General features: G+C 40.5%; 1 protein-coding gene across 11 annotated transcripts in view; it reads right to left on the reverse strand.

The window, feature by feature from the left end:
- Positions 1-22,601, reverse strand: part of MED12L (mediator complex subunit 12L) — a 320,889-nt gene that overhangs the window by 63,590 nt on the left and 234,698 nt on the right. For 10 of the 11 annotated variants that reach the window (XM_087430389.1, XM_087430382.1, XM_087430388.1 and 7 more), the window contains 6 exons: positions 18,950-19,097; positions 14,749-14,867; positions 13,932-14,075; positions 12,902-13,065; positions 9,337-9,468; positions 5,402-5,629 (listed from right to left, as the gene is read on the reverse strand). In XM_087430389.1, coding sequence (XP_087286515.1) covers positions 5,402-5,629; positions 9,337-9,468; positions 12,902-13,065; positions 13,932-14,075; positions 14,749-14,867; positions 18,950-19,097 — 935 coding nt within the window. The remainder of the gene's footprint in view (positions 1-5,401; positions 5,630-9,336; positions 9,469-12,901; positions 13,066-13,931; positions 14,076-14,748; positions 14,868-18,949; positions 19,098-22,601) is intronic. The other variant, XM_087430380.1, reaches the window with a different exon arrangement.

Consider the following 22,601-nt stretch of genomic DNA (forward strand, 5'->3'; position numbering starts at 1 on the left):
CGGTTTGTCATATATGGCCTTTATTATGTTGAAGTGCTTTCCTTCTATACCCATTTCATTCAAAGTTTTTATCACAAATGGATGCTGTATCTTGTCGCATGCTTTTTTGGCATCTGAGATGATCATGTGATTTTTCTTCTTCATTTTGTTAATGTGGTGTATCACGTTGATTGATTTGCAGATGTTAAACCATCCTTGCATTCCTGCAATAAATCCCACTTGACCATGGTGTATGATCCCTTTAATGTACCGTTGTATTCTATTTGTCAATATTTTGTTGAGGATTTTTGCATCTACATTCATCAGTGAAACGGGCTTGTAATTTTCTTTGTCTGTGTTGTCCTTCTCTAGTTTTATAGTATCAGGATAATGTTGGTCTTATAGAATGAATTAGGAAGCAACTTCTCCTCTTCAATTTTTTGGAAGAATTTGAGAAGGATAGGTATTAAGCCTTCTTTGAATTGTTTGGTAGAATTCACTGAGGAAGCTGTCTGGTCCTGGACTTTGGTTTTTTGAAAGCTTTGTGATTACTGTTTCAATCTCCTTACTAGTGATCAGCCTATTCAGAGTCTCTATTTCTTCTTGATTCAGTTTTGGAAGGTTGTAAGATTCTAAGAATTTATCCATTTCTTCTAGATTGCCCAATTTGTTGGCATAATAGCTTTTCCTATTTTTTTCTTTTAAGCCTTTGTATTTCTGTGGTGTCTGTCATAATTTCTCCTCTTTTGCTTCTGATTCTATTTATGCGAGCCTTCATTTCTTCCTGGTGAGTCCAGCCAAAGGTTTGTCGATTTCATCTATCTTTCCAAAGAACCAGCTCTTAGTTTCATTGATCTTTTCTATTGTTTTTTTAGTCTCTATTTCATTTATTTCCACTCTGATTTTTATTCTTTCCTTCCTTCTACTGATTTTGGGCTTCATTGGTCTTCTTTTTCTAGTTCCTCTAGGTGTAACGTTAGATTGTTTGAGATTTTTCTTGTTTCTTCAAGTAGGCCTGTATTACTCTAAAGTTCTCTCTTAGTAACACTTTTGCTGTATCCCATAGATTTTTTTATACTGTATTTTCATTTTCATTTGTCTCTATGTATTTTTTTAATTTTTTCTTTGATTTCTTCATTTACCCAAGAGCTGTTCAGAAGCATTTTGCTTAATCTCCACATAGCTGTCACTTTTCTAGATTTTTTCTTGTAGTTGATTTCTAATTTCATATTGCTGTGGTCAGAAAAAATGTTCAATATTATTTCATTATTCTTAAATTTATTAAGACTTCTTTTGTGGCCTAATACGTGATCTGTCGTGGAGAATGTTCCATGTGCATTAAAAAAAAACGTGTATTCTGCAGTTTTTGAATGGAATGTTCTGTATATATCTATAAAATCCATCTGGTCTAATGAGTCATTTAAGGTATTGATCTTCTTTCTGGATGATCTATCCATTGATGTAAGTGGAGTGTTAAAGTCCCCTACTATTACTGTATTACTGTCAAATTCTCTTTTTATGTCTGTTAATATTTACTTTATGTATTTAGGTGTTCCTACATAGGGTGTATAGATATTTACAAATGTTATGTGGAATATCTTTTTCCATCCCTTCACTTTCAATTTGTAAGGGTCTTTAGGTCTGAAGTGTGTCTCTTATATGCAGCATAAATATTAGTATTGTCTTTTATCCAGTCAGCCACCCTATGTCTTTTGATTGGAGCATTTAGTCCATTTACATTTAAAGTGACTGTTAATAAGTATGTACCTATTGCCATTTTGTTACTTTTTCCTGGAGGTTTTTGTAGTTCTTCTCTGTTCTTTCTTCTTCTCTTGCTCTCTTCCATTGTGATTTGTTGGCTTTCTTTAGTGTTATGTTTGGGTTCCCTTCTCCTTATTTTTTACATATTTATTAAGGGTTTTTGATTTGTGGTTACCATGAGGTTTATAAATAACAATCTATATATAGAGAAATCTGTATTAAGTTGATGGTCTCTTAAGTTCAAACTCTAAGTAAAAGCCCTACAATTTTACTCTCCCCCTCCACATTTTACATTTTTGATATTATATTTTACCTGTTTTATTTTTGTGTATTCCTTAACCTCTTATCATAGATATAGATTATTTTAGTACTTTTGTCTTTTGACCTTCATACTAGATTTTAAGGTGTTTGATCCACTACCATTAGTGTATATCTGCCTTTATCTGTGACATTTTTTCTTTGATAGTTTTCTTATTCTTATTTGTGGACTTTACTTTTCCACTTAAATAAGTCCCTTTAACATTTCTTGTAAGGCCAGTTTAGTGGTAAAGAACTCCTTTAGTTTTTCCTTGTTTGGAAAATTCTTTGCCTCTCCTTCCCTTCTGAATGATAACCTTGCTGGCTAGAGTATTCTTTTTTTTTTTTCTCCCTTTTCTCCCCAAAGCCCCAGTAGATAGCTGTATGTCACAGTTGCACATCCTTCTGGTTGCTGTATGTGGGACGTGGCCTCAACATGGCCAGACAAGCAGCACGTTGGTGCACGCCAGGGATCCAAACCCGGGCCACCAGTAGCAGAGCGCACACACTTAACTGCTAAGCCACGGGGCCAGCCCCTGGCTAGAGTATTCTTGGTTGTAGATTTTTTCCCTTCAGCAGTTTGAGTATACTGTTCCACGCCCTTCTAGCCTCTAAGGTTTCTGCTGACAAGTCAGCTGATAGCCTTAAGGGGTTTCCTTTGTATGTAACTTTTTGCTTATGTGGTTTCCTTTGTATGTAACTTTTTGCTTTTCTCTTGCAACCTTTAGGATTCTCTCCTTATCTTTAATTCTTGATATTTTAATTATAATCTGTCTTTGTGTGGACTTTTTTGGATTCATCTTGCTTGGTACTCTGTGTGCTTCCTGTACAAGGATGTTTGTTTCCTTTCCCAGGTAAGGGAAGTTTTCAGTTATTATTTATTAAAATAAGTTCTCTGTCCTTATGTCTCTCTCTTCTCTTTCTGGGACACCTATAAGGAGGATGTTAGTAAACTTGATGTTGTCCCAGAGGTCCCTTAGACTGTCTTCATTCTTTTTAATTCTTTTTTTTTTCAGCTTGGGTGATTTCCTCTATTCTTTCATCCAGATTGCTGATCTGTTCTTCTTGTCATCTGTTCTGCTGTCGATTCCCTCTAGTGAATTTTTCACTTCCATTATTGTATTCTTTGGCTCTGATTGGTTCTTTTTTATACTTTCTAATTCTTTGTTGAAGTTTTCACCATGTTCATCTATTTTTCTCCCCAGTTCAGTGAGCATCCTTATGACTATTAGTTTGTACTCTTCATCAGAGAGATTGTTTATCTCTGTTTCATTTAGTTCTTTTTCTGAGGATTTGCCCTGTTCTTTTATTTGGAACATATTCCTTTGTCTCCTCATTTTGCGTATTTCCCGGTGTTTATTTCTATGTATCAGGTTGATCAGCTATGTCTCCCAATCTTGGAAATGTGGTCTTATGTAGGAGATGTCTTAAGGGGCCTAGGAGCATGTTCCCTTCTCATCATCCATGACAAATGTTCCAGCGATGTCCTCTGTGTGGGCCGTGTGCCCTTTTGCCGTGGTGACGTTGCTATGGCTGTGGGCATGCGGTTAGGCTGGGCTGGCCCGCAGCCTGGCTGGTTGTGAGGCCCAGCCACATACAATTCCTATGGGCACATTATTGGGTAGGGCAATCCCCTTGCACAGATGGCTGTGAGGTCTGGTAGCACACCACTACTGTAGTTTTGCTGGTAAGAGAGTCAGGCCACCTCTGTGGCTGGTTGCTAGGCCCAGGGGCACACAACTGCTCCAGGCTCCTTGTGTGGCTGGCTGCACAGCCCTACAGCGCTCGGCTGCCTCAAATGCATTGGTGGACGGAGTAGGCTTCTGGTGAGTCTAGCTGCACAGAGCGGCTGTTGCTAGCTCACTTTTCAGTGGGGCAGGTCTCTGGAAAGAACTGGCAAGGCAATCCTGTGGTGCACAGCTGCCACAGGAGTGCTGATGGGTGGGTCAGGCTGAAGGCACAGCTGTGCACAACTGTTTCAGGCACTGACAGGTGGGGCAGATCCCCCGTGTGACTGTTTACAAGGCCCAGGGGCTCAAGTCAGCTGTGGGCTTGCTCGTGGGCAGGGCCAGCGGGCTGCCCACTGCCTTGCTTCACTGGATTACCTCCAGTGCTCTAGTGTGCATGGCAAATCCCTGCACTAACAGGCTAGAGAAAGGATTCCAATGGCGGCTTCCAGCGTCTATGTCACACAACAGACCTAGGTCACAATAATGACTGCCAGCAGTGTCTCAGTCCCTGAGGGATGTGCCCAGCCACCTCTTGCCTCTCCGAGATGCGATCTGAGCTTAATAAGTGAGTCTCTTTTACCAATGGACTATGTACTTTTCTATCTGGTATTTTTGTGCTGGTTTCCGGGTTGAGTGAGTCTGCGTGAGGGCTCTTCAAGACTAGGTTTTCCTTTCCCTGAAGTTCTATAGTTTTCCTGAGTGTACTCCTCATTGGTTTTCAAAGCCAGGATTAGGGGATCTCATCTCTCTTGTCCTGTGGTGCCTAATGTTGAGCTTGAATCCCCACTCCTCTGAGAAAAGCTCTGTACCTTTGAGATCACTCCCGGCCATGAAGCACTGCGGCTAGTGTGGTTTTTACCTCAGTGAGGCTGTTTCTCTGCCTCTTCCACCCCTGTCTGTGTTGTCCCTTGGTGTGGAGGTTCTTTTTATCCAGTTTCCAAGTCTCTCTCAGATGAAACTGTTCCACAAGGAGTTGTAGGTTTGTAGTGTCTGTGGGAGGAGGTGAGTTCAGGATCCTCCTATGCTGCCATCTTCCAAACTCCCCGAGACTTGTACTTTTAAGTCAAAATGGTGTCACCCTGCAACCAGTCCCAAATTATCACTGAGCAGAAACTTGCACTCATTTTTGTGTGTTTTACCTCTAGGAGCTCAATCAAGTTCTCACAGTAAATATTGGAGAAAAATTATACTGTGCTTCTGGCAGTGGGAGGAGACAAGGGACCATTCTGAAATACACCAGGGCACTCTAAATTTACATTTTTTAAGGGCATCAAGAAAATTAAAGAAACTATGTAATTCAGATAGGCCTAAATATGGTGTTTTCAAATTATAAGAATTTTTTATTTGTATTTTTGTTATATATATTTTTAATATATACGATGGATGGATCGATAACTTATAGATTTATATAAAGCATCTTCTGCCAGAGCAATAAGCCAGAAAGCACTGTGTCTCAGGTTAAGGAAATCACAGTATAGAGCAGAGGTAAAGTCAGCAATAAAAGTATAGGAAAAAAAAAAAAGGAAACAACATCCAAATGTCAGCCTAGGCAATTACTAAAGACATTCCTTTCAAAGGAGCACCAAGGCCACAATTCTGTGGTTAATCATGAATTCCAGAGTAACTCAGCTCACCTTCCAGCGTCCTGATGGCCCATACATACATTCATGAGCGTATTGCAGACGAAGCTGTAGCGATTGGCCGCATTGTCACTAAGGATCTTGCCCAGCATTGAGTAGTTGATGCTACGGGCTGAAGGATTCTCAATAAAATCCATCATGAAGTCCGGATCCCATCGCAAGTTAGAATTTGCAGGCATCACATTATTATATATGGTTTGCTTAACTTTTGAACAGGCACTACTGAGGTTACAAGAAGAAGAGTTAAAAAAAAAAAGAAAACTAGAATAACTAGAAAGTAATTTCATTTAAGGGCAGATTAAATGGCAGCAACTGTAACATATTTAAAAAAAAAAGTTGCTGAATGGGTGAAAGAAGAAAACAAGAAAAAGACATTCGGTTACTAATCTTAATTATTTTCTAAATCTTTTCTACATTTTACATGGTCTAGAAATAAAAGAATTTACCAAGGCTTCCAACAACTGTGTCTGAAGAGCAGCTATAAAGTGTTATTACTTAAGAATAAAAATGGGGCGATCAGATTACACATCAGGAATAATTTGGTGTTTCAGTCCTAATTGTACATCCCACAAAACTGTTCCTCTAGGCGCAGTGTGTCCAGTGGAGGTGCACTGCCAAGTTCCAGTGGGCACTGTGGGACAGCTGTGAAAAACACAGGCTCGTTCTCTGCCTTCAGGAGCTTACATTCCAGGAGGAGGATATGTCTAACACACATGTTCAGTGCGAGTAAAGAAACTATGATGTCGTTCCTAAAATTTATCATGTTCTGTTTTGCAGCAGGGTTAAGAGATTTTTAAGAGGCTGGTCTATCACGTGAAAATAGTTCATGTTTCAGTGAGTTACATCTGGCCGAGATATAGAACACTGGAAATATAAAGGGAAACAGAAGGGATCTGCTCCAATCCTGCTTCCCAGATGAGGCTGAGGGATGATCAAAGCTCAGACTCCATACACACTTGGCTATTCTTGCCTACTTGCTGTGGACGATAAATCCATAAACAACATTCATCTTCTCTATTCAAGAGCTCTTTTATGCAGCAGAAAGTGTTCTTCTTTTACATTAAGGTTTTTGGCAGCAAATTTATTTGTGATTAAGGTGACACATGGCTTTTTTCTTTTTAATTCCTGGTGTTATGCACCTACATAAATAGTAGCCAGGAATGACTTCCTCAACAATGAGAAAGCATGCAGACTCTTTACCCTACACTGTTGCCACTGCCGAGTGCTTTAAGAAAACAGAGATCATTCAGTTCAACGTTTAGCAAAACGTGGCTTCAGACCTCCTTCAGAATCACCTCTCGGGTGTATGTTAAAATAAAGATTACTGGGTCTCACTGGAGGTGTACTAAATGTATATTTAAAAAGCTGTCCCCCTAGGGCCGGCCCAGTGGTGCAGTGGTTACGTTCATGTGCTCCGCTTCGGCGGCCCAGAGTTCACAGGTTCAGAGCCTGGGCGCTAACCTACGCACCGCTCATCAAGCCATGCTGTGGCAGCATCCCACATACCAAACGGAGGAAGACTGGCATGGACGTTAGCTCAGGGCGAATCTTCCTCACCAAAAAAAGAAAAAGAAAAAGAAAAAAAGCTGTCCCCAGTAAATCTAAGTGCCAAACAGTGCTGGTCCAACAGAGACGCCTAAAGCCACCCATGAAATGGCAGTGATTACAATCTCCTACACTCTTCCTCTGCAGACAGTTCATGTAAAAACTTGTCAGTGGTCAGTTAAGGACACAAGTTTGTGGTCTGCAGTCATGACCTGTTGAAAATGATGGACATTATACAGTCCCCAGCACTTTTAAAATTTCCCTTTTTCCTGTCCTCACTCTTGCCACACTTCCTACTCAACTTTTCCTTCATTTTCACTTAGCAATACTTCTTAATTTGTTTCACTTTCTCACTAAAAATGAAAGACAACAAACTTTGCTCTACTGGGTCCCTCCCTGACACCACACCCCTGGTTCCCTCCACTTCCCAACACCCCAAGTGTTTAATAAAGCAGACTGCTGCAGATTGTAAAGCTTTTTCTTTCCTTTCTTCAACTTCCTACTTGATTCTACCCATCTATACGTGTCTGTCTTTAGAAACCAAAAGAATTGTGCTTTTCTTTCTTAAGCTTTATAAGATTCAGCCCCCACTTTCCATCAGGATAGAGATGTCTCTCGAGTCGACTCTCCCACCTCAATGGCATCATTTCTCTCGGCTCTGTGGCTCACTGTGAAGTCTCCTTGACCTTCGTGTCTAGGCTTCCTGTTTCATTTATTATCCTCTTTCCAAATGAGCTTCTATGTTTTAATAGAAAGTTCGCTGCCATCTAGGTCCCTCTCCAATTCTAACACTCTCTGTCGCAGGCATACATGGAATTAAGGAAACAACTCAGACCTCTTCCTTCTGAAATTACATGTGTCAGAAAACCTGACAGAGTCATGAAAGCAACACACACTTGAGGCCAAAATGACTTATGCTCAAATCTAAGGCTCACCGTTTATTAACTTTTGATGAGGCACAATCGTTTGCTGATAGGAAAAGTCATTTCTACTTCCTGGGGTTGTTGGGGGGATGAAAGATCGTGATGGAAATAACCCAGCACAGTGCTTGGTGCACAGCGAGCAGCAGCGTCACCAGTGGTAGACGTGATTAGTGCTCTATTTCCCCCAAATACTCCTCTTACACGACTTTATAGGTGGTGCTTCCGGTCCCATTACTAAAGCTATTTAATAGCGGGAACTTGAGACAGCGCCGCTCCTGCGAGGCACCGCCGCGCCGACCCTAAGCAGCCCTGCAGTCCGCCCTCGGCCTCCTAACCTCCACACACCTGGTGCACACGACTTGGATTAACTCATTAGCATGCTTGCACTACCCTGCAGGAGCATCAGGGGCTGACAGCCTGTTGGGGCTGTCTTGGGAAGTGGACTGTAAAACACAGGGCTGTTACAATGACCAAATCACTTATGAGAAAGCTCTCTGAACCCTAGACTGAAACTGAAAGCTCTCTGCCAAGGAAGAGTACTGGGTATTATTATTATTACATCATTACCTCCTTAGTAAGGATGGAGGTAACAGAGAAAGATGTGGAAGAGAAAATCGGATCCAGCAGATCCTGAAGGCTAGGTACAGACTTTGAATTTTATTCTCAGTAGACGAGAAGCCATATGAACACTTCAAGTTACTCTTGTTGTAAAAGGATGACCTCAGTGGATATGTTAGTAATATGCTCAGGAGAGCCAGGGGGCAAGCAGGGAAACGGGTCAGGAGGCTCTACAACGCTCCCAGCAAGAGATGGCCATGGGGGCAGAGACAGAGCAGTGACGAGCAGTCAGATCCTAGATATACCTCAAAGGTCGCGCTCACAGACTTGACAGACAAGCGGGATGCAACATATGAGAGAGCCAAGACAACCGCAACTGAGCGTTCTTTCCTTACCTCCTTCTAGATTCCAAATTTATTTTGCCAGCTATTACCATCTCCTTCTTTCTCACAACCTACAACTCATAATCTAAATTTCCTCAAAATAACAGTGAATAAGTATGTATTTTCCACCACTTGTCTAGGTGTGGGGGTGGCAAGTGCTAAGATGCAGAGAAGGACAGGGATAGGGGACGCTACTGGAAACAGGACGGTCAAGGGAGCAGAGAAGCGAATGAAGCGAGAAAGTCAGTCACAGACGGAAGCAACGCTCCAAGTGAGGGGACAGCACGTGCAAAATGTAGGCTGTTTTCTCTCAAGTTTATCTCGAAACTGCAATCATAGCTAGAGACGCATAGTAATTTGTAACAGGAGGTTATAGCTACAATGAAAGGTAACTCAGTATGAATTCCGGCAGACGTATTGTGACTAACTTTCATTACTGAAAAGGATGACAATGTTGGTTGAGTCCGTAACAAATACAAGCATAATCCTATTTCTGTCACTTTGATTTTCTTCTACCCACCTGAAGAGGTCTCCAAATTTACTTCTGAGGTGGCTACAGGACACGTAGAGGTCATAGAGGTAGGCTAAGATGCATCTTTCAGGGGAAGAACATTCTGAGGGGTTCACGACATGCTTTACCACGCCACACAACCTAGGGAGAACGACACGGGAAGAAACGAGACACACATTTTGCTAATACGTATGTTACTGTTTCAATCTTTTAGAGTGAGAATACATCCCTTTATAACTTGGGTAAGAAAAAAGATATCAGATTGTTGACACGAATCATTATAGCAATAGTAAATAATTGAATAAAATATCAGTTTTCTATTATGATACTGAAATACTAGATATTAAAAGAAAAAAAACTTCAGAAATGCCATTAACAACGAGAAACAGAAGAAACGAAAGAAATTCCTCCATACTAAAGACATGTATGGAGAAATCTGTCAGTTAAGTTGCTGTGACTAGAACACAAAAGGAAAGCTAAGGAGAGAACCTCCCTTCAGTAAAAAAGATTCACAAATGCAGAGAGTTTGCAAAGATCCTCAAATCCACTCCTTTGTAAACAAGTAATTCTTTAAAACAGTAAATCTGGGAAATCCATTGTCAAGACCATAAGCTGGCTCTGGCAGGAACTTGATGAATTCCTGGTTTAAGGTCACATTCTTCTTGTTTATTCAAACTAGAAACAGATTTATTTTAGTTTATCTTATGTAAGAATTAGAGCCCCTTCTTTTTAGTAACATTCTCTACAAGTCCTTCAGTTCAGAAGTACTATTACTACTCCAGTTCTGTGCCATTTTCCCCAAATCAGAATGGTGGCCTCTTTGGCCATAGTTCATACAACACAAAAGTTCAGACAACACAGAAGTAAACACAAGTGGTCCATCCACCTATATGGGAGTCTAATTCCACTACCATCTTGTATTCTTCTAACACTACTACAATAGTGTCACGGATGATTCAGATTTTTAAAGCTGCAAAGGGCTTTAGAAATCATCTGATTCATCTTCCTCATTTTACAAAGAAGGCTCTAAGGTTCAGCAAGGTGAAGCAACTTGACACAGGCTAAGAGCTGGTTCATATCAGATCCAAGAGGAGAGCTCAGGTCTCCAGACTCCCAGTGCAGAGCTCTCTGCACTATTCAGAGGACAGGGGAAGCCAGAGGGAGCCTAGGAGGTCAAGGCCGAGAAGGACACTGGAATCACAAGTACCACAGGTGACGCCCAGGGAGCTGCAGGAGGAAACGGCAGTGGAGCATCCCAAACCCTGTGAGGTGACAGCAGCAGATGGGGCCACCAGGCAGCTGACAAAAGCTGTCAATTACAGCAGAAGCGGCACATAATTAAGAAGAAAGTGGATGATTCATTCACTGGTTAACATGTAAAAAAAAAAAAAAATCCAGACATAACTTGGATTATTACTCTTCTGGAAAACAGAATTACTTTGTGATTCAAGTCAACAAACACTTAGTGCGAGTTTGCTGGGCATCTACTGCACAGCAGTCAGTGTTCTCTCAATATGTCTTCACTCGCTAGAGGTAAGAAAAACATTTTGTATTGAGATCCAGTATATACATTCATATAAGTACAAAAAAAATTAGTTTCAGGGAAAATACTTATCCTTACCATGTATATTAAAGTAAAAAATAATAAAGTTACTATCAAATATGATTTTATGAACACTTCATAGAACATAAATTTAAACTGTCAAAATAAATGATACTAAAGTAAATTTCAAAACAAACAAAAACAAAAAAATACTTGTCAAAACCTATTATGTTCATTTCATGACCAGCTAATGGGTCTCTGTAGTTTAAAAAATGTGGTATAGGGGCCAGCCCCGTGGCTTAGCGGTTGAGTGCGTGCGCTCCACTACTGGCGGCCCGGGGTTCGGATCCCAGGCGCTCACCGATGCACCGCTTGTCCGGCCACGCTGAGGCCGTGTCCCACATACAGCAACTAGAAGGATGTGCAACTATGACATACAACTATCTACTGGGGCTTTGGGGGAAAAAAAAAGAAGGAGCATTGGCAATAGATGTTAGCTCAGAGCCGGTCTTCCTCAGCAAAAAGAGGAGGATTAGTATGGATGTTAGCTCAGGGCTGATCTTCCTCACAAAAAAAAAAAAAAAAATGTGGTATAAATCAAGCAGTATAAATGAACTCCTAGTTAGAAAGGCTCTTAGCTGCCCGGGAGATGTATGAGCTCTGTGATGTTGGCTACATCCCTCCTCCAAGCACTTCATTTAACAGGACTGAGTTCCAGTTCCTTGACTTATAAAATGGTCCTAATTACTCACCCTTACAGAGTAGTTGAAGGTTATGAAAGAGTTCTATATTCCCCGAATTCTAAGATGTTTATGTTCTCACATTTAAAAGTATCTGGGATGTTTCAGATTTCACTTAATAATCTACGTGTTCAGGGGCCAGCCCCATGGCTTAGCAGTTAAGTGCGCACGCTCTGCTACTAGCGGCCTGGGTTCGGATCCCGGGCACGCACTGATGCACCACTTGTCCGGCCATGCTGAGGGGGCGTCCCACATACAGCAACTAGAAGGATGTGCAACTATGACATACAACTATCTACTGAGGCTTTGGGGAGAATAAAAAAAAAAGGGAAAAAAGGAGGAGGATTGGCATGGATGTTAGCTCAGGGCTGATGCTCCTCAGAAGAAAAAAAAAAAAAAAAAAATCTGTGTGTTCAATTAATGTGGTAGTATTACCTATTCCCCAAAAAAGCTGCTGTTGAAGGGCTGCCACTCTGGAGCAGAGTATAAATTGATTGCTTGTACCAGATTACAAAAAAATGTACTGTGGAACCAACAACCCCATGTTTCTGTTGAGCCCAGCAGGAAAAACAGAAGAAAAATAAAAACAAGTTGTCTTTTTTTCAGAAAGCCCTGGGGAAAATGATCTGCAGTGGACAAAAAGGAGCTTAGTACAGGTTTTTTGAGAGCTCATTATACTTTGCTGGCCCCCAAAACCTCAGCCTCTAATGGGGATGATATCAGGCAATTGCTTAGCCCAACTTCACTAGTGGTAGTAGAGAAAACCTTAGCCTACAATATACACAAACCAAAAAAGAGTAAGAAGCAAGAAAGTCATTTGTTCTAGATTAACCCTTGTCAGAAGACATCTTTAACTTATAAAAGAAATAAAATTGAAGAAGTAAATCTCTAAGATGAGAGTGCATGCAGCAGCAAAGCTGATTTGGTGTTGATTCTCCAAATGTAAACTGAAATTACATAACAAAGTAGCTATCACATATTCACCATTCACACCAAGCCACGATGCTGGGCAGCACAGATGATGGAGTGCTATAAATGACTGGCTTACACTCTGAGAAACAAGGGGGAGGGCAGGGAGGAAGGAATTACACCTTATTAAAAAGAACATACTTTTCATGTTTATACTTCCTTCTTTGGTAAACGTTTTCTTGCAAAATTATTCTTTAACTGTGTTATAGCTTTTCACTGAAACAAATATTGGTACTATTTTTCTCTTAAAACCACTGTAATATTTCATCAGGAATTACACATTCCAGGATGTGAAAGCAATAATGGTATTTCATATACCAACCCTTCGAACACCTGGGCTGTCTGGTCGGGGCTCAGGATGAGACAGCTGTGGTACCGCCTGAGGACAGCCACAATGCAGACACACAGCCCCGTGGTATAACTTCCTGCCAGGCTGGAGGATTTCAGGAGCAGCTCGGCTTCTACAACACTCAGTTCATTTAGGAGCTACAAGGGGAGAAAAGATGCAATAAAAATGCAGCTGCCAAAACAAATAGGAAAAACATTTAACTTGACAAACCACAGATATCTTAAGTCATTCTAACGCTGCTCGATCTTGCCCCTTATCCTGCCCCAGGACCGTAAACACAGACAACTACAGTCTCAGAAAACATACCCTAACTAATTCAACTGGTTTTTATTGTTAATCCTTTACCAAATTATACAGTTTTTCTTCTGTCTAGACATCATGGTACATGCAATCCGAAAGTACCCAATACTGAAACGGTCACCAAAACTTCATGGCAGCCCAAATTTCTGGACTGGATAATTTCAGAGAAGAACATCCCTACCTCTCACTTTTTTTCCCCTTTTACCCTTCTTTTTCATAAAACAGAAGTGATTTATCATTATTTTCTTGTTATTAACAAAGCCAACACCTCCAACAGAATAAGCAACAGAAACCAAGTTTTATTTCTATTCACTAATAACATAAGATGATAAATGAACTCAAGTTTATGTATAAGAAATACAGCAGGACAAATCAAATGATAAGGTTTTATTTTTTTACTCTTAACCTAAAATACAGTGTTATAAATGGCAAAGAAACTGTCACCTTTTCCTAAGCAAAATAACAAGACAATAAAACTGTCCTCAAAACTCCCACATTTTTAAATGACTTACATATTTTAGCACCATATTATAATTATTTAATTGAAAACTAGAACCACAGGTGCAATTAAAATGCTAGTTGAATACGGTTGATTCATAACGTCTCAATTATTCAGAAATGCATCAGGTGGCTCAATTTAAATTGTATGATGCCTGGCAGGTTTGCTTTCCTAAACATGAGAGAAGTAGGGTCTCTTTGACACCTGTATTGCGAAGTCAATTAGTCCATTGATGTTCAGGGCTGGCTCCATGAGATCAAAGATGAGCTGAACGTGGTGAGCCAAAGGGAGATGATAGGACGTTCCTGACGCAAAGCTTGTGATCTGCTCCAGCACATTGTTAGAGATCTGTGTAAAAAAAGAGTGAAAATAATTACAAGACCAATATTCCAGATAATTTTTTATTTCACAAATTATTTTAATATTTTAAGTAGGAAATTTGAATTTATATGTGATTCTACTTAGAAGAAAGTTAAAACATCTTTCTACAGAAAGCAAAATCATGGACAAATCAAACTTCCTTACTGCAACTATAATTTGAAGAAATAAGCCAACTTGTCATTAAGATCTAGACTTAACTATCGTAAAGGGAGAACAACTGCAAATGCTGATTAATTTACAAATGCTGATTAATTTCCAAATAATATCTATCTGAATATCAATGGATTTGTAAAACAGAACAGATTTGGTTTCTTCTCAACTGCACAGTATTTTATTTCGGTCATCAACAGATTTCCCCCTTATCAATAGCAATGTAGAACCAAAATGGAAGTATTGCATTAGGGATTATTTTACATAGTGTTGATTATTATCATAAGGTAAAAATAATTTCATGAGAAAAGTTAATTCTTCTGAAGGCAACCTGACAGTTAAAACTGAACTACTCAATAGTTTGAGATGCTTCCATATGTTTACGTTATGTTTATAAAACCAACTAAAGCCAAAAACATACTGCATGAATGCAACGTTAAAGGACATGTAAATATCCCACAGGTATAACCAAACAGCTTTAGACGGCCACCTGAGACGTCACGTGATGCTGATCAAAATACGACAGGAGTTGAAGTTTGGTGAACACGGTCTCCAGTGTTGGAAAGGCCTCCTGTTTGCTCTTCCTGGCTTTCTGTCCTTCATCTCCAACTAAACAAACACGGTAGATTCATTACTTTCCATTTAACAGAATCTCTTGACTTTCTGGATGGATATTTTTTATTGAGGTATAACAAAAGTGCACAAAAGCTATGAATTTCTGCAAATTAAATACTGATGAAATGAAACTCAAATCACAAAATCACATACCAGAACTCCAGAAACCCCCACCGGCCCACTCAGTCACTTCTCTCTCCCCAGGGGACCAAAATCCTGACTTCCAACAGCGGGGAGTGGTACTGCCCACTTCAGAACTTTATACAAATGGAACTACACAATATCTACGTGTAACATCTGCATCTTTCACTCAACATTATGCTTCTGACATTGATCTCTATTGTTGAGGTAATTTTAATTTGTTCTAAAAATTAATAATTCTCATTCATAAACAGTATACCAATGTGTAACACTATACTACCCATCTATCCATTCTAGTGAGTAGTTCCTAGATTTTGGCTACTATGAGATGTGCCTCTGTGAACATTTCTAACTGACTGACTTAAAATGCGATGATATCAACAATGAAGGGGAAAAAATCACCCAGGCTCACTCTGACATAACAGGTAACTTCACCGGCAGCTTAGGAGACTTACTGTGATATTTTTTCCAAACAGTTTAATATTTAAAAAAGGTACACGATTCCTAACACTTTTAGGGGTAGCAAGAATTAAATTACTCCACATTAACGGGAAAGTGCTACATTGATGAATTCATCATAAAGAAATTTGAAGAAAATTCCAATAAGAAAATTTTATACATATTGCTTATTCCAGAAGAGGGAATTTTGTTCTTCTCAAGAGTTCTAAGGGTAAGATCTAAAAATAATTAGATCTTGTTTTTAAATATTTCTGAATATACGTATTTACCAAGACAAAACGAAAAAGGAAAAGGAAAGATTGGATTAAGTTCAGTTTGAGAGAACAAAGGTCACTTTACATACTTCTCTATTAAAGACACAGGAGGGATTTCACTGAACTCAGAAAGATTTTGCAAATGGCAAATATAATGGTTTTAGAAAGTAACAAAAAGTAGACTTCCCCTTCATCAATAAGCAATTATAGTTTAAGCCCCTCCTCCCCAAAAAACAACCCCAGGTTGTTTCGTCTTAATTTCCTAAAACAAACAAACAATACCTGATACCAGAGTAAATCAGAATTAAAAGGTGCTGAGTAACATAAGGTATAAGATTGCACCACTTTCGTCAAATAACACCAAACAAAACACAAAGAACAAGAACTAAGAAGTTCATTAACCTACTTGTTTTTCAATGTCTATTCTCAAAGGCACAAATTAACGGTGGAATTTTGCCTTCAATATAGCTGCTTGCATGTCATGAGCATGTTTAAAATATCCAAGTTTTGTATTTTTTCATTTATACTAACATCATTGATCCAAGACTGAAAGCTCACATCAATAGTGTTGGTTACAATGTGCTTTAAAACTGAAGTTAACGTAATTATTTAGTCCTTCCTGGGACCAAAATGAATAAAGAAACAAAAATCACAGACATGAGGAAGCAGATCCAGCATGAGAACTCAAATGCATCTCTGTCTGTTTGTTTGTTTTGCTAATAGGCTCCAGTTACTTACATATAGCTAACTTAAAATCTCATATAGAAAAGACGTAATTGATTCTCAGCAATTTACATTTACTTTCAAAGAAAAATATAAGAAATTAGTGGTGGTTCTCAATGGAATAGTTTATTTTAATGATATTTACATGAGTTACAATATAGTCATAATTCATAGATTTCCCTCATCTGTCTTATGTTAATATGCATTCATAATATATATTATTGCTCTTTTGTTGCTTATTTTTGGTTTTCCTTTTTAAAAAGTCTTTAAATCCCAGAAGTTTTGGCCTTTTAGACATTGTTACAGTCAACTTCATTAATATTTTCAAAAGACATACTATTGAAAACCAAAAATGACTAGTCAATGCAAATGTAAAATGAGGTATGACCTCGTTCAGCTGGAAATGCCATTTAAGCACTAGATGACAATTCACCCAGGGAAGGCCTGGCTGGTCTCAGAACACTCCTAGTGAGTTCTTCAGTCATATTTTTATGTGTGGCCAGAAATCAATACACGCCAACACAAGCTCTGGTTTCCTGCCTTATCAATCCTCATCCTTGCAGAAAAAAGTGGGCAAATTTCCACTAATCTGAGGCACAGTTAGCCAGCTTCTGGTGAGCATGCTAGGCTTCAAGTGGTGACTTGAACTTAGACCATTTATCAGAAGACAGCTCACTACATCCCAAATTAACACATTTCTGGCTGAGGAATTTTATCTAAAAAGAGGGAAAGACAAAAATCTCCTTTGACAACACCTCTCCACATTGGTGCTTCTATTACTGATATCTCAAAAAGCAGCTTGAACAACAATGTTTTTCTCTTTGTGAGTTCATAAGCGAGAACTGCTTATTTAAGAGACTGGTACAAGGACAGGATAGACTACAGTCTGGCATTAAAGACTCCGTGGAGGAAGGAAGCAGACTCAACAGAAAAGGATACCACATTGCTTCCTTCCCCTTCTCACCCCTCTCAGCCCTCCAAAAACGAAAATTCTGCAGGACCTGGAAAGACTCGCCAAAATTAATATAGATAAAACATGTATTACTGAACCTTCTAAAGGAGATAGTGTCCACCCCATTTCCACGTATACAAAAAGTAGTTTCAAATATTCTTTGTTAGCTAGTTGCAGGGCTTCTAAATTCAACCTTCTAAATGCAACCCATTTCCTCTTTTCTCTGAGAGAGAAAACAGCAAAACAACAAATTGATAGTTTTTCTTAGAGCAGTTTCTTTCTTTCAGGCCCAATAAGGACAGGCCTACAACAACAGGTTTCGTTTCCCTTCCACATTCTGGGTTGTCCCCTCACGGAGCCAGAGTATTGCAAGATTCTTAACTGGCAACAGGACGGAGTGAGGGACTGTGATGTGGATCACACGAAGGGAACTTTCCTATCGTGTTCTCAGGACCACCACATCCCATGTCAGACCCCTGCACCACCACAGTCAGACTGAAAACAGGTTGCCCTTGTACCTTCTTTCTGCATGTGTGCCCCTACTGGTGGAGAGAAAAGAGAGCTTTCTGCATTAGGTACCTCTGTACTTTTCTGCAGGAAAGATCCACCGTGGATGAGCTCTAGTAATTCAGCCAGTTAGAGTCTAAAACATTGGATCCTCTTTGGAGAGGTTCATAAAAAAGTATTTGTTTTGTACTGAGCAACAAAGCAGGGTTCCCGGGGTGGTTTATGCCAAGTGCGGAAGTGTGCTGTTTGCATAGGGAAAACTCAAAACTTGCCTTTCTCTGTGTTATCTAAGTACTAGAGAAACAAACACCAGTGGTGGGAGTGGAGTATACATAATGATATCATATTTTCAATCATAGGACTGCCTAATAAAACAAACAAATCTTGAAAAGAGTAATTAGGCAAATGTGAAGTGGACAATTACAAAATCCAATTATGCAATGTGGTGACATAACATGAAGGCATAGCTTCACTGTAAAAACTCTGTAAAAGCATGGGGAGAGATTATTGCAAGTAGAGAAGGCGTACAGAGCAAGGAACCAATTTTCTTTCTTACTTGAAATTATCCGGTGCTATGGGTAGCCCCCACGACCTACTGCAATTATTCTTCTGAATAATGTAAGAAAGGATCAGCAGCTACATCATCATAATTTTCAATTATCACGCAAATATGAGCACCCAGAGCAAACCATGAGCTAAAAGGACGGACAAGAATGGGGGAAATGGACCTCTTCTAGACTAAGGGTTTATCAAACTCTCGCTTCAGTACTTCATTTATGAACACTGTAGAAAATTTAGTAAGTATTAAAAAAGAGTAGAAAATAAAAATTACCCAAATCTATCTACAGAACATGCTATTTTCATACAAAGATTACTATAAATGGACCCAAGGCCTCAAAATGTCAACGTGCTGACTCATATTTCAATGTGACAGTCATTCGGGAGAGGAAACACTGGCGACCATGCCGTGTACCCTTTGATAAGGATGTGCTGAGGGAGCCTGAGGACAGCACGATGGAGCACATGCAAAGACTCCTCACCCCCGGTCTCGGTGCTGCTCTTCTTATTTAGGATTTTCAAAATATCTTTGGTAATTTTCTTCAGCTGATGCCTCGCTTCATCACGCTCCTTGCCCACTCCATAAAGAAGGATTGTGCGCTGGTTACACTCATGACTTGAAGATTCATCCTGAAAAACAGAAAATGCATCCTGAAGCTCTTGTTCCCACCCATGACATGCACTGACCACAGCATCTCCACGCCGGCTTGCGGTGTGGCATCCTACCACCCACCTCTCAGTTCACCTCAGCCTCCACTGGCAACACTTTGTTTTTCCAGTTTGGAACTGCTCAAGTAAAAAAAGTGTCAACTGACCTGAAGTCTAGCAAGAAGCACTTGATGTGGGCGTACCCTCCAGAGTAAGTTTTGACTACTAAAAAACGTTTCATCTTTTAAAGTTTAGCACGGTGTTAATTTCATATCCTATTACATACTACCCAGTCATACTTCTTCCTCAAGGAAAATGTTGCTTCTTAGTAAGCTTGAAGTTATTTCTTAATACAGCATCATTAAATATTTTATATTTAGAAAAAAAGATCTTGCTAGGATCTTCAAGTACTTTTATAAAAAAATGTTCCATTTACTTCCAACATGACAGTGTGAGATACATGGATATTTACCTCCAAATGACAAAACAATAAAGAGCGCAGGTCTCATGAGGTGTGAGGTAAACAGCTGGAAATGCAAACATGTTCTGACAGCACCTTCCTCTCCCGGACCACCCTCCAGCCCTGCCCCACAGTCACAGGGAATTCAAGCACACTTTTTCCCACACAGGAAGGGAAGTTATTTAGTCACAGCATAACAAGAACAGAGATACACCACTAAACATATTCTTTAGCCAGAGTTAATTAAACAGTGAGAGACATGTTCTCTCTTACGCCTGCTTTTGAATTTTTCTATCTAAATTTCTCTCTTGGATCTCTTTCACTTCCATTTTCTTAGTAAAATCCCCAACTCTCTCCTCCAGTCTCTCTCCTTTCCTTACTGTCTGTACCTGTTGCCCACACTGAGTGCTTACCCTTCCTAACAGCGTCTAATCCAGAGGAGCTTACACGAGAAAGAACGTCTCCCAGGAAAAACAAACTGTACCGTGTTCATAGTGAGTAGTGGCTGCAAAAGAGGGAAAAATCCTTGGGATCTGGAGAATTCCAGTGTTTAATCTTGAGTACTCCAGACATGTGTGTACTCTGCACAACACAGCATGTGGCTTCTGTAGCCTTGAAAAGAGAGCCTGTTTTCTCTCTCCGTCTCTGTCACTTTCCTCTTGTCTCTTTCTGTCATTCTGTCTCTCTCACACCCTTGCATTCAAGACACCACTTCTCCTTACACTGGTTCCTTTCCTATTATACAGTTGTATACTCTGCCAACCTATCTTGCTGCCCCAACCCCAAATAATTATTAACGTTTCAAGTGTTCAAATATGCCTCCTTTAAAAAAAAAATCTAGGAGCAAGTCTCTTCTAAAAGCTGTTGCTATTTACTATCCTGAGCATCCAAATCTCCCCCAAATTGTCAAGACAGAACTAAGCACAGGATAAGCCGACACAGGCAGCAATGCCTACACCTGGTTGCACATCTGAACAACCTGAGCTGCGTGTCAGTCTGCGATCTGTGTGGTTGGTACACTGCATTACTGATACATTTCTTTTCTGTCTGGCGGGATGTGTACATAGGAGCCCATGAAGGGAAAAGGAGGGCACTGAGAAGGTACAGAACTCGGCAGTGCCACTCACTTGTCCAGGTACCTGTCAGATGGCTCTAATGTAACCCTCTGTGTGAGGGGTGATGGAAAGATGTTAGCAAAGGCAGTCAACACCTGTTTATAGAGTATCCACCTACGGCAAGACAAGGTTCTAGGAACCCTGAGAAAATGCACGGATGCATGTCAAGTCTGTCCTCAAGGAGCACAGACTCAGCGTGAGCAAAGCAGCATTTGCAGAGCCAGAAACCCAAACAGGGATGGGGAGGGAAGGTCTCCTGGGAAGATCCACATGCTCATCACAATCACACAGATGCTACGGCTCCACATTGTTCCAACAGCAGCCCACGCTCGGGTAAGGGAGGGCGAGACTGCATTCCGGGTGCAGCACCTGCCAACTCCATGGTCCTGGAAAATGAGCCTCTCTGAGCCTCAGACACTTCCTCTGAGAAAATGGGGGGCCGCCACCTTCCTTGAGAGGTGTTTGTGAGAATAACTGAGACGAGGTGTGTATCAGACACAGCGCCCACCACCTGTTTCTACACTTCCACTTCGCTCTCGCACGCAACCGCATCCACAGTGTCACACATCACTCAAAAGTCCCCACGACCCCGGGGCACTTCCTTCCTTTGCTGTCGCTCCTTCCACCACCTAAAATACTTTCAACAGCCTCAGCTTCGCTTGTGGAAATGCCATACACAACTACAGCGCCAGGCCACTCTGTCACCTTGGTTTAGTGAAAGCCCTCACCACAGGAGGGGCAGGGAGGGGAGGAGAGCCTTTTGGGCATTTACCACAGTGTAATTCACTTACTCTCTAGGTGTCTGTTTAATGTCTGTCAATTTTGTGAGGGAAAACCCAGGTCTGCTTTATTCACATTTATATTCTCCTTATTCGGCACTGATTAGGCACTTAATATTTGTTGAATACAAGAAACAATGAATAAATAAGTGGATTAATGTAAAAAGACATGATTAAAAAAATAGGGCAAGGTTGAAGATAAGAACAAAAACTAGTTTCGTAGGGAACTTAACCTGATAAGTGCCGACAAAACTGAAAAGAAGAAAGGAGAAGCAGAGAGAAAGTTAGAGCAAAAAAGTTTGTAAGGTGTATACCAGGTCTTAGTGGCGGGAATAAAAAATAAGAAATAAAATCAACAGGTGTCTGAAGGAAGTGAGGAATGGATCAGACATCTAAGTGAATGTGCATCTCAGTGGATTTCAAGATGGACTCACTAGATACAGTCTGTTGGAGGGAAAAGGGAAGGTTATAAGGGCAGAGGGCTCATGAATTTACCTCTGGGTGAGAGGAATTTGAGGGGTAGGTGGAAATGCACTATAAATGTCTACTAGGTGGTTGGACGTGGCGACTACTGCAGAGGTGACAGCTTAGGGCTAAGAGCAGTACGTCACGGGAGGGGTGCAAGCCCCACATTATCTTTCAGAGGGAAGAACAAAGAGAGATGATAAACAAGCCATCAAATGAGCCACACTCTCTCCCCATAATGAACAAGATGACTGGAAAGGTCACAGAAGTTAGCAGAGGGGACATGTAACAACGGGGGCCATCAACAGAGTCCAATGTAGGGAAGAAGTCACAACGGATGTGGCCCCTCTGACTTGCTTATTAAAAGAAAACCACAAGTGAACCTCAAAAGAGGGGTTTCTCTAGAGCGGTGTTGCAGAAAGCAGGAAACGGGGTGGAAGCAGGAACAGATGGTGAGCTAGAGGAGGGGAGGGAAGTGCCCCACATTTGCGAGTAGTCGGGCATGGAGAAGAAGAGCTGGGGAGGGAAGGGAAGTTTTCTCAGGATAATCAACAGCAAACTCTTGTTCAAAGCTACACTTCAAATAGAGGAGTCTCCATAAAGGAAACCCGGATTGGAGATGACTGATAAAGGAGATAGGAGACCACGGCCTCTTGTCTGGATTAAC

Source organism: Ceratotherium simum, chromosome 5 (assembly GCF_057802395.1).
Source record: "Ceratotherium simum simum isolate JZ-2026a chromosome 5, ASM5780239v1, whole genome shotgun sequence".
Lineage (NCBI taxonomy): Eukaryota > Metazoa > Chordata > Mammalia > Perissodactyla > Rhinocerotidae > Ceratotherium > Ceratotherium simum.